The sequence below is a fragment of the Aricia agestis genome, chromosome 14 (genome assembly GCF_905147365.1).
Source record: "Aricia agestis chromosome 14, ilAriAges1.1, whole genome shotgun sequence".
NCBI lineage: Eukaryota > Metazoa > Arthropoda > Insecta > Lepidoptera > Lycaenidae > Aricia > Aricia agestis.
In genome coordinates, this window is record NC_056419.1 from 6,842,153 (window position 1) to 6,855,423 (window position 13,271).

The 13,271-nt window shown below is 36.4% G+C and overlaps 2 protein-coding genes across 2 annotated transcripts; one reads left to right on the forward strand and one right to left on the reverse strand.

Moving 5' to 3' along the window:
* Positions 1-661: 661 nt before the first annotated feature.
* On the forward strand, positions 662-7,906 carry LOC121733882 (lysocardiolipin acyltransferase 1-like). The gene is made up of 7 exons (XM_042124283.1): positions 662-931; positions 1,897-2,003; positions 2,856-3,141; positions 3,397-3,593; positions 5,355-5,533; positions 6,882-6,985; positions 7,598-7,906. The coding sequence occupies exons 1-7, from the start codon at positions 880-882 to the stop codon at positions 7,831-7,833; spliced, it is 1,161 nt and encodes a 386-aa protein (XP_041980217.1). The 5' UTR covers positions 662-879; the 3' UTR covers positions 7,834-7,906.
* A 102-nt stretch (positions 7,907-8,008) lies between these two features.
* LOC121733824 (organic cation transporter protein-like) lies at positions 8,009-11,133 on the reverse strand. The gene is made up of 3 exons (XM_042124203.1): positions 10,550-11,133; positions 9,679-10,086; positions 8,009-8,741 (listed from the first exon to the last, which is right to left on the reverse strand). Exons 1-3 carry the CDS (start codon positions 10,894-10,896, stop codon positions 8,033-8,035), a joined length of 1,464 nt encoding a protein of 487 aa, XP_041980137.1. The 5' UTR covers positions 10,897-11,133; the 3' UTR covers positions 8,009-8,032.
* Positions 11,134-13,271: the final 2,138 nt, after the last annotated feature.

The following is a 13,271-nucleotide window of genomic DNA, read 5'->3' on the forward strand; positions in this document are numbered from 1 at the left end:
TTGCCGTTGTAAAAAGTAACTGCAATTTACTTTCTCATTGGTATTAAAAACGACAATCAAGTTAAGTAGCATGCCTGCCTTGCATTAGTAGATTGTTTCTAGATTAATTAAATTAATGTTTGCATTAAAGAAATTATGACTCAAAATATTTTATTACCTAACAGAGAACTGTCTTCTGTCTGTCTGTTCACGCGGATTGCAGTTACGATGGAATGTCACATTCATAATTCATAAAAATTATTTTATGGATGTCGTTGTCACGGAAAATATAAAAAAAATATAGTAAATTGCAATGGAAAAATTGCGTTTTACAATGTTAATAACGATCACATACTGAGTCACAATACCTAGGTATTGCACGTGTCAATACGACCGGACGAATACGACCTGCAAACCTTCAAGAAGAGAGTGTATTCCCTCTTAAAAGGCAGGTAACGCACCTGCAGCTCTTTTAATGCTGCGAGTGTCCATGGGCGACGTTAGTTGCTTTCCATCAGGTGACCCGTTTGTAAAAAAACTTGACCTGCTGACCTAATAAAATTTCTTTGCTTATAATTTCGAATGTCTTAGTCTTAGTACTTTATATCTAACCATACAATTAAAAATACACAAATAAAACCATTAAAAAATATTATTATTATTTATAATTAAATGCAAAGAGATGCTAACAATATACGTACAAGCATTCTGTTATTTTTAGGTTAAACTTCATATTCCCTTGCCCATTCATGCCCTTCGGCATGAAAATACTTTTTGCTCAACACAGACAAATCCGCGCGAATTAGGTCGTATAATGCAAATTATGTAAGTACATTAAGTCGTAGGGGCTCTAATCTGTAGCTGGATAAGGCTTCCACTCAGTGTGTTCACTGTCCAGCCATGGCGATAGGCTTTGTTGTCTGTGCTGCTTGGTTCTTCACTATATTGGCCGGTAAGTTTTTTTATCTTAATTGGGCTATGAACTAAAAGTTTGTAGTCATTAGCACAAAATACATATTAGTTTAACAATCATTTGGAACTACAATATTCCTCGTAAAGCGTTAACGTTAATCCATTAATTAGCAGGAAGTGTTTGAAGCTGACTCTTCTTTTGCAGAGATAATGTCTCCTTTATTCTTGTGGAAAAGGGTGGTTCTTATCCCTGAAAAATCTAGTATTCCTTAGTAATAAACGATTTTTGCTAATGATATTGTTGGCGAAATGTTACACTAAATAATATTATTTAGCAGCTTTACTAGCACATAAATATGCACTTACTTGTAATTTTAAAGAATAAACATGTAGGAATGAACCATGTGGTTTTCAAGTGATAAAATCAACGTGTTTTTCCAATAAATTTGTTTATCCTGAGAACAGCTGATACATTTTAGAGTAACAACTGTTGTTTGTCTGAACTCAGATAATCTTTATAACAACCTGCCTTGGCAGAATATTTTCATTATTTTATCTGAAAGTAATTGAAGTAGGTACAGTCAAACACATTTTGAGATAGATCTGGTTATAATCTTATCGTAGTATTTTTCATGTAATATTAAGATAAACTGTAGATAATAAATATACGAGATGTGCCAACTATCCAACGGTTAAACGTTACGTGAATATAGTTGTATTCACGTAAACATGTATCTACTTCTTACCACAGAAGAACCTATAAGTTTCTTACATGATATTTTAAACTAGATGACGCCAGTAACTCCGTTGCGCCAAAATTAGTTTATCGCGCGGGAACTATATAATTTTCCGGGATAAAAATATCCTATGTCCTGTTCCGGGACTCAAAGTATCTTCATACCAAATTTCAGCTAAATCAGTTCAGCGGTTTGGGCGTGAAGAGGTGACAGACAGACTTTCGCATTTATAATATTAGGTATATTAGTATGGTGCCCTACGTTTCAGGTTTCTACGTGTTATACTGCCCAGTTTTGTATTTGCTGTTCATCAACCATGCGATATACAGAAAGGCAGTTGACGTCCTCTTTGCTCTATGGGAGTTGTATCCAACGGTAGAGTATTATGATTATACCTAATGAAATTTATGAGATAAGAACGGTACAATATTAATCCAATTATATAATGGTGGTATAAACTATATAATTATATATAGTCTATACCAGAGCAATATTATTAAATTGGATTCGATAGTTTCGAAAGCGAAGTTAAAAATGAAAAATATGATAAAATCCATTAGGTACGTGGTAAAACCACGTACATTTTTGATTTGAAGCTTCGTTATGTAAATCATCAAGTGCGTGTATAGGATTCCTGTTATATCGCGAAGCAACTAAGGCCGGTATAAATAGTCAGTACTCAAGATGCATCTCGGTCTCAAGACATGGTTCAGGCTCTGTGATTGATTGGCTGTCAAAATTTGGACCAATCACAGAGCCGAACCGCGTCTTGAGACTGGGTTGCATCTTAAGTACTGACTATTTATACCGGCCTAAGTGCCTTATCACACTGGCGATTAGCGAGCGATTTGAAAGCGACGCGACTGCGCAGCGCACACGCCGCGATTGCGCGGCGTGCACGTCGCGGCTGCGCAGCGTGCACGTCGCGACAGCGCAGCGTCGTCGTGGCGTGGCGTGGGTGCCATTTTGTACACTCGTCTACAGTCTACACAGATTATTATTATATTATATAGTAGACTCGTCTAGGGAGTGACTCAGAATCCATTTTGCTGCTGAGTGTCCAAAATACCGAATACCGCTTTCAAATCGCTCGCTAATCGCCAGTGTGATAAGACACTTACGTAAGTAACTTAGATGGAAGCATGACAAGTACAAAACAATCTACTTACCACATTACATTTCATAGTGTGTATACATTTCATAGCACTATAAATTGCTAAATTGCAGGCATTATTCCAATGGTGTTGTAACACCGAGCTTCATCACTATGGTGACTATGTGGACCCCGACGAAACTACCATCATCTTCATGAACCATCGCACCAGGCTTGACTGGAACTACGTGTGGATAGCCCTTTACCATGCCACACAAAAACCCGACTACTTCGAGTGCATATGCAAAGGCAACGCCAAAGCTAGCACCGCGGAAAAAGGTTTCCTCAACGCGATTTCAAGAGGAAAATCAAAGATTAAGTATGTCTTAAAAGATGAGATAAAATGTATCCCTGGGATGGGTAATAGCACTTTCTTTCTTGAGTATTGCTATTCTTTGTTTGAGTGACTTAAATATTTTATATGCTCTATGTTTCTAACGTTATCTTAACTAGGCTAGTTAAACTCCTATCTTATTTATTAAACTAGTTTATAAATAATGAAAAGCTTAGCTACAATATTAACAAAACAAATACACTTCTCCGTAGTCGCTTAGCTTAAATTGTTTGATTTCTTTGCGTTGTTTACGGATTTTAAAGGGATTTTCCTTTTTGCAGGTTGGATAATGCAACTAAACTACTTTCTCTATGTGAAGAGGAACTGGCAGGAGGACCAGCTAAGTCTCTCCCAGTTCGTAGACTACTACAGCAAGCTTCGGTACAACGTCCGTGTGGTACTGTTTCCTGAGGGAACGGACTTGAGTGAGGAGAACAAACGACGTAGCGAGAAGTTTGCCGCTTCTAAGCAGCTGCCGGTTTGTATTGAAATATAGTGTAGGTCAGGTGTCACCAATTAGTTTCGCTCTTGGTTCGTTTTAAGACATGAAATGACCTTCGCGGTCCACACATTTTATATTAAAAAAAATTAAGTAAATGAAGGTAATTACGGAAATTATAACGGTATTTTTTAGATATGAATGAGAAAAGTAACCATTTTTTGTAGCTAATTATTATCTCTCTGAAGTTTGGAGTAAAATATTGGTGCAAGCTATAGATATTGACATGATAATCCTGGAGATGTTGAAGTCTTAAGATGAACGAAGATCATCTTCGAACATGCTTGGTCCGCACACAATGGGTCGGCGGTCCGCCATTTGGTGACCCCTGGTTTAGGTATATTCGGTTACCCAGCACATGAGAACTCATCAACATTGACCAAGATTGTTATGGCGACCCTCTTGCAAATGCCTGCGGAATTACCATAGCAATTCTGGTGAGTGAAAAAGCGATGGACTATGTACGAATATCTGAATTCTGAAGTACTAAGGCATACTGAAATACGGCGACATTTAACGATCACTTAACTTAAATTTAATCAAGAGATGGATAGAAAACGTTTAGAGTTTATGGCGAAATGTCTCTGTATAAGTGTGGCCGTAAGTTATTTCACTCTCTAATGTTTTGACAAGAATAAAATAGGTCTTCGAATAGAATATTATGAATAAAATAGCAAATTATTTTTTTTATTGTAAACACTCAAGAGAAAACTTATTGTAATATTGGGCTTGAATAAAAGTATAATTTACAAGATGTTCTAGCTAGGTGTCAGGTCGAAATAAATCATTTTTTTTATGACAAGTTTTAAATAGTCCATCGTCGTAAAATTCATGTATTCGCTATAAGAGCTTCACTTGAGCACGTGCCTGGTGATATTATCATGACACACAAACGTATTTTTGTTTAAATCATAAATATAAAGCACGTGGCTTTAACATAATTATTTTAAAAGGCTATATATTTTTAATATGTGAGGCGGTAAAAATTTAATTTAATTCATAGTCATGTGCAACACAATTAGTGCATAATATTATCAATTATAATTTAATATTAACAAAATGAAATGATCGGGAATTCTGGATAAAATAAATTCCTGTAGACCGCGTACAAAAAGAGACGTAGAGGGTCTACGAGGATCTACGACGCTACGGGTCTTATTGCGGACAATTGAAATACATTGGAATTTTTCTAATGATCTAGTGATTTTTGAAAATGATCAACAATAACGATGTGTACAGTAGAATTTTTCTAATGGTGATCAACAATAACTGGTTTTAATATTGATTGATCTTATGGTCTTAGATAAGTACCTAACGATGATATGGTTTTGTATGGTCTTGGAATAGCTAAAAATTCGTGAACAGCTGTAACCTATCAATACTTGCCTTTTGAACAAGCGTATTTAGTATATCGTATAACGACAAAATAACGTACTGTTCGCTATTTCGCTTCAATCAATTTTTCTGATAGTACACTATGAGAACGCGATAAAAGAAAGAGACAACGGCGATGGGTCAGTCTGATGATTTTGTATCTTGCACCACACTTGTCAACTTTCAGCGTTACATAGTCAAGAGTAACGCTGGCCCCGATCAATCACATTACACATACAGGCCGGCAACGCACTTGCAGCTCTTCTAATATTGCGAGTGTCCATGGGCGACGGTATAGTTGATTTCCATCAGGTGACCCGTTTGCTCGTTTGCCCCCTTATTTTATAAAAAAAAAACTTTTTTCAGACATATGAGTACGTTCTCCACCCGCGTACAACCGGCTATGTGGCGTTGGTCTCGCGGCTCCGCGCGGCCGGTCTGGCCTCGGTCTATGACGTCACAGTGGCCTACGACAAGCCGGCGCAGACGGAAATGGACTTGCTCTGTGGTAGGATGCCGAAGCGAGTGTTCTTCTATTTCAAAAGGTAATGAAAGTTCAGGTAAAGAAAGTTAACCAGTGTCTATTCGGTGGAAATCCCTTGAAAATGGCGCAATTATTCTCATCGAGTATGCAAAATACGATACCAAAACGAACGATTGATAATGAAGTGACAGTTGTTTCTCGCCGGGTTAGTTCCCGAACCGGTGGTAGGCAACATGTAGTTCAACATTCTGAAAGCATTTGATTCAAATTTATTCAGAAATAAAACATTTTTTTTTTCTAGTCTAAGCGCGACATCGTATTTTGCATGTGAACAAAGTATGAAGTATATGACTATTCACAAAGAACTCACAAATAGTTGGAGATTATTACCGAGGTTTTGCGATGAATCTATAATAAAAATTAACTATAATAATGTCTGTGTCTTTATAATAATAGTTAAATTTTTTCTTTAGTTAGCGAGCATTTTTCATATAGCTCCTAGACTAGAAAGGTTAATGACCGCTGGTGCCACCTTAAATTACTTTGATTATAGAGTTCATAAAAGTAACGATGTCCACTTTAAGATACCAAAAAGTCCTAAATGATCAGTACATTATTGAATGTTGTTTAGATAAAAAATGCTGATTAGTTTTTCGTCGATTTTAGCTTTAGTCATGATTCATGACTAACTCAAGAATCCAGAGCTACTCTGATGACCCTGTATTTACCCGATTATTTCTAAACTTTAATAAAAAACATGAAATTGATAATTTGTTGTAATATTTATGTTTTGTAAACAACTACATGTTTGTATGATAACAGTAATTACAAGAGTTGATAATTCCTACTTAAAATGAATAAGCAAATATTTTGTAGGCATAATTTATTATTATAAATTGTGCCTACAAAATATTTGCGTTTGCATGATAGTTATAAATAGATGTTAGTTAATTTATTTATCTGTCTAAAACCACAAAACCGATTTAGATAAATTTAGGCCCAGAAAAGAACATAGAACAGTTTTTATTAACGAATTAAATGAAACGAAATAATCGATTTTCGGCGCAAAAAATTGAGGGCAACATCTAGTAGAAACTAATTGCATATAATACGTATAAACTCGAGAGACATTAAATATGGATTTTTTTTATAAAATAAGGGGGCAAACGAGCAAACAGGTTACCTGATGGAAGCAACTACCGTCGCCCAAGGACACTCGCAAAATAAGAAGAGCTACAGGTGCGTTGCCAGCCTTTTAAGAGGGAATACGTTCTCTTCTTGAAGGTTTGCAGGTCGTATTGGTTCGGAAACACTACTGGTCAGTGGTGACAGTTCGTTAGCAGCCTAAGCCTAGAGTATTTTTTTAAAATAGAGAGTAACTGCAGTCGGCTACTATAATTAACTTTCAGGTACGCCATCGAAGATCTGCCACACGAAGAGAACGACCTACGGCTGTGGCTTCAGGATCGTTGGAGTGAAAAAAATAGAAGTCTCCAGAGGTTTCATGAAGAAGGTAGCTTAAAAACTTTCTTTTACCGCCGCACCCAGATACATTTAACCCATCAATCCTCAAGCGGCACATGGCTGTCGCATAACAATTGAAAATCTATTGTGACTGCGATTCCCAGTTGATTAAACAGTAAATTTCAATTTAATGAAGAATTTGACAGATGTATGGAGCTTATTGCCAAAATCTTCATTTAATGACAGTTAAGTCTTTAATATTCATATCTGAGTAGTAAAACTTTTTAGATACCTCTACTAAAATTAGAGTCATTAGTAAAACGTACAATCAAGTGGCAATTAACTCTATCACAGGAGTTGAACGTAAATGAAATGCAAGAAATTCAAATAAAAATAATATAATATCATCATCTTAAAACTAAACATGTTTTCGAATTGCTTAAACATACTAACTGCTTAAAAATACTAACATGTACCATCGAAGAATTTGATTCATAGACAACTGACAGACCTTCGTCGTTTGGTCGCATTATGTTAATTCAATATTCGTAAAGGTTTCCGTGCAACGCGATCGATCGCGGTCGCGCGCGGTTTGACATAACGCGATGAAACGTAGGTCCACCATATTCTGCCTATGAATCTACTTGTGTTTTTGTTTCAGGTCTTTTCATCGACCCTGCTACTAACCACAGTCCAGCACGAAGGCTTCCCCGGTCTCTAGATGTTGCCAAGTACGGGTTCGCGTTTTGGACTCTCGTTGATATTTTCTTCATCTATTCCTTCTGTTACAGTAACGTTTTCAAATTCTGGGTCATCTACCACAGCTTACTGTTCATATTTGTGACAAAATACTTTGGTGGATTTCAAAATATACAGAGTAGATTATTAAATAAGTAGTTCAAGGTGTGCCTCAAACTTTAGTCTTAGCTGTAAATTAGCGTTCAACAAAATAAATGTTGTATATAGTTTATCATATTTAGTTTTATGTGCTAGAAAAAAATATTCCTTCAAAACCCTGTGCGTATTAATTAATTTTCAATGAATGAGTTTATCTTTCATTTTATTTACTTTTATTCTATTTAATCCAAATTGTAAATTAAGTAATAACATCAGATTTTACAATATGTTTTTCAGATTTTTCTCTTTGTTCGATTGAGTTTAATAATACAATGCCTTTAGTTTCTGGCAAGAAATAACATAAAACTGCAGCTAAAAATGCCAGAGAACTGAATATTGTCAATGAAGCCCATTCTACACCTATATTTACAACAAATGGTGCTATGAAGCCACCGAATCTTGCAAACACTGATGCAAAACCCATCGCAGAATTTCTGATAACTGTTGGAAATACTTCCGAACAATACAAATATATTAAAACAAAAGCTGTATAAGAACCAGTTAGTCCTATAAACGCTACTAAGAGTCTAGCTACATTGTAATCTGACGGTATGAATATAAAACATAACAACGATACACCTGTTAAACAGAAAGTAAATATTGTCGATGTCTTTCTTCGGAAATATAACGTAGCTATGATAACTAATATTACACTAGGAGAGAGAATCAAGCCAGATAACATAACGTTGAGGTAAATATTCCCTTCCAACCGTCCGATGTATTGGTTGACTCCGAAGAATGTATGAGCGCAGCACAGCCAAACGAATGCACATATAAGGGCATAAACTCTCAATTTAGGCGATCTCATTATGTCCAAGTATGTACTGTACTGCTGATCGTTGTTTCTCACTGTTTCTTCGTAAACTTTATCAACGATTGCTCGAATGTTGTCGGAAGGCCGGCGATTTCTGAAATAATTGATCACTTTAATTTATTTAATGGTCGCATATGCCACTAGATAGGTAACTATTTTATTTATAACTAGATGACGCCCGCAAGTCCGTTGCGCCAAAATCGTTTATCGCGCGGGAACCGTTTATTTTCCCGGGAAAAAAGTATCCTATGTTCTTTTCCGGGACTCAAAGTATATCCATACCAAATTTCAGCCAAATCGGTTGAGCGGTTTGGGCGTGAAGAGGTAACAGACAGATACACTTTCACATTTATAATATTATATTATAGTATAGTATGGATTCACTCTTACTGTATCGATCGAGGCCTTTAATGAACTCCTTGGAATCAAAGTTTGATAGTAGGTTGGTATCAGAGAAGTTGATTCATCTGCCTATGAATCAAAATCTCTGACAGTCTGAGAAGTTGACTCACAGGCAGATGGCTGAAATATGTAATTTGGTCGCGTTATGTCAAATCCAGTCGAGAGATTTAATTAGAACTAACATTGAATTGACATAATTCGACCAAATGCCTTAGGTCCGTCAACTGCCTATGAATCCATTTCTTCGATGGTACCATCGAGGAAGTTGATTCCTATGCAATTGACAGACCAACGTTATTTGGTCGAATATGTCAATTCAATGTTAATTGTGATCTGTCAGCTGGGTTTGACGTAACGCAACCAAACTACTTAGGTCCCCGATTTGCATAGGAATCAACTTCTCTGATAGTACTATCAGAGAAGTTGATTCCTAGGCAGATAGGGGACGTAGTAGTTTGGTCGCGTTATGTCAAACCCGACAAACAGATCACAAGTAACATTGAATTGACATGATCCTACCAAATGACGTTGGTCTAGGTGAATTGCCTAGGAATCAATTTCCTCGATGATACATCCAAATTTTTTCCTTATATTCAAAACTACAGTCTTATATTTAAAACTAAACTTACCTCTTAGCGATAGCCGTGAGAATGGTCACAGCTTCGTCCTTCCTTCCCACTGTAATTAACCACCTCGGAGATTCTGGTAATATAAAGCTGTAGGCAATAACGAACAGCCAGGGCACAGATGTAACAAGCTGCAGGTATCTCCACTCTCTGAAGATAAAGGCCAAACCAGGTAAAGATACGTAGGCGACCATGAAGGAGATCTCATGAAGGCCAGTGATGTAAGGCCTGAAGGACTTCCCAGTGAGTTCAATGATCATGATGTAGCAGCACAACATGGTGCCACCGACCCCTGTGCCCATCAGGAATCTGGCGACGATGAACATCCATAGCTCGCTGACTGCTGCGGATGCTGCAACGAACAGGACCACAGAATGCAGCGCCAAGAGACACGCAAATTTGCGGCCGTACCTGAAAATTGTTTGTTGGATTCATTGCTTTTTTTTAATTTACAGTTGCTATTTACTAAGCTCTTATGTTATAAGTAGCCAGTAGGTATGTAAGTAAACCTACAAAATAATTGCTTTCTGTCTTAAATTTTTCAGTCAAAACATTTCTGAGATATAATGTTACATAGTGGGTATTATGATCGCAGATGTAAAGTAACATATTACATATAGATTATAGATAAAGAAGACAATGCACTATCTTAGATTAAACACAATCTCAGATGAGACTGAGGGTTAACAGTAGGTATTTCTGATGGCTGCTATAAGGAAAAACTAAAAGTAATATCTTGAAATGGACTAGTTTTTAGAAAAAACGTTTTATAAGAATGACCTTGAACTGGAAAATTGATTATAATAAACATCCACCATCCATATCCACTCGAAAAATAACTTTAATTTCAGCACATTTGGGTAAAAATACGAACCTGTCTGAAATATATCCATAGAAGATGCTGCCCGCTAGAATACCGACTTGGAGAAAAGACTGCGCCAAACTCGCCAACTGGGTTCTATCACAGATGAGGTTGAATGTGCTAGTCACTGAGCTTACTATGGTACTGGTATCGTACACAGGATTCTTGCAGGGGCAATGGTTCGTCAAGTTGTAGGCTCCATCGTCCTTACAAACGTAATCCACACTCGGCAGTATAAACACGACGTTGGACAGCTGGTAGTCTGTAGGCAACCGTCCCACGGAAATCAATATCAGTATCCATGTTTGATATCTTCCGAAGCTGCCTATTACTCCTTCTATGTGGTCTACTTGTGTCATTCCTTTTCTTAACCGACCCCTAAGAACTGGGAGTACTTAGTCTTATTGCTCACTGTATATATTTGTAGTAAAATACAACTTTCTGTTTGATTTTTTTAATATTTCATTTCATTTTCACTAACACCACTCGCGTCGCACTGACACTTGCTATAATACAAATAAATCTCCTAAATAATTGTGCTTCATATCAGGACACAGTACAGATTAAATGGTTACGTTATCTATCCTTTCAGTGATGTGACTGACGATCGTTCGCATCGTACAGTCTTACATGTTAGGGGAAGGCCACAATCCTACCTTGCGTCGCGTCGTCTCAACAGGATAACGCATTGCTATATAGTTGTGTTGACGCTGCGCAGACACGATGGATAGAAAAATCACACTGAAAAGTTACCACAGCAATAACTGTACGGCCACAACAGTGCTCCGATAGAGCTTCGTTTCTTTCCCGTCGATCGTTGAAATTCTGCATCAAAAGACGCAACACATCGTTGTGGCATAATATCATTACATATTCATGATACACTATGCTGCGTTATGGTGACGCCGCGTTAAAGTAAAAAGCTGTGTTGGGTATGTTTTAGATTGCTTGTTAACAAGAAATGGAAAGGGCGTATGCGACAAAATGGTTTTTGTCGCGTAATTTAAAAACCATAAATATATTTCATATTAGCTCTGGGCAAATTAAAGTGTATGCTTGAACCAATCTATGCACAAATTTTGGAAGCTTAAATCACTCTCCTCTGTTGACAAAATTATAATCCCTTTTTTTACAGAGGTCTTTTTGATTGATTATTCTGTGTTATAAAAGTTGACCAATCGTGTTATGCTATGGGTAATTTAAAGACAAAGTCATGATGAATACTGACAATGAACTTTAATTTCTTAGCTTTAGTCATTGCTGAGAAAAATCGATATCGCTACAGCCAAATTATCAAGGCGTCGCGTTAATGATGCGATGACGCAACGCAACGATATGCATAGCTCCGCTCTCATTGTATTTTAAATATGCGGTAAATCATAGGTATGCTATCCATCAATGCAAATAATTATTTTGTACATCTAGATTCTAGAATATTGTATATTTCATAGGATATGACGGCTATGATGATACGTCATACACTTTGCTTTATCTACTTGAATAATAAAAAAACCTATATAAAAAGTATAATGATGATTTATTTCCAAACTGGTTGCGTAGGTAATTTGTTAAAATTTATAATAATTTCTTAATATAGTGGAAAAAGTGCACGAAAAATTGTGTTCATATAAAAAGTACTTCATCCTTCAATAGTGAGTACTACATAATATACTTTCAGAGAACTACATAATAATTATATACTTTCAGATGAGCAGATTGAGATATTCTCAACCACAACGTAATTATTTTTCTCGGACCGACAAACGATTTACAATACAGCATTTTCAGAGAACTACATTCGAGGTAACCACTCTTCAAATACCTACTATCCCGCTAATATACCTCTTCAAATTAAAAATAGTGCCTGCCCACATATGGCTTCTTTGCAATATAGTCGGCCTAGTCCAGAGAAATGGGCGGGTTAATATTTACGTTTGGGACCAACTATGTGCGGATTTCCTCAGGATATTTTCCTTCACCGTACGCTAGCGCCTTAAAGCATCCGCAATATCTTCGCAATAAAATGACTGTTAAATAACTAATTACTATAATCCATTTATCTATGTATCCTTCAATTCACCATTTAAGTCGTTATCTAAATTAGAAGCGATAACGGCTTAGTAAATAGCAGCATGCAATTGCATTCTTACTTGTATCTTCAAACTTGAACCTTTAGATCAGGGTATCTCAGTTGGGAAACTCCGACGCGACGGCAAAATTCTATTTTCTCGCTCCATATACAAGCGCACATAGTCCGGGTTCCGTAGAACAATTTTTTTTTATTACTTTAACAAGCAAATTTTTTTTTTTTATCATTTAGATTTTTCGCACCAAGGATAATTGAAATAATATTATGAATTTTAATTAATTGTGGTCCATCACGCCATGGACACTTTTTTTTTTTATTATTATTATTTTTTAATATATATGTGTATATATATATATTTAATAGAATAGAGTATAATATGTTATACATATAATAAATAAATATATATATTTATTGTTTTATAAATTGCATAATAATAATATTAATGTTTTGAACGGTGAGGTCCCAGTCGGTGTGGCGGCCAGTAGATCCGACATTTTCCGATTTCCTTAGATTTTATGCTGCTCCACCCTTTGCCTTTAGATGTTGTGACATTGGCTTGGTGGAGAGGGGTCACTCAAGCTGGGTGGAGTTTCTAGGTTGTTAAAAAGATATCGTTCTGTGTCGAATCTACCCGCCATGTGGCTT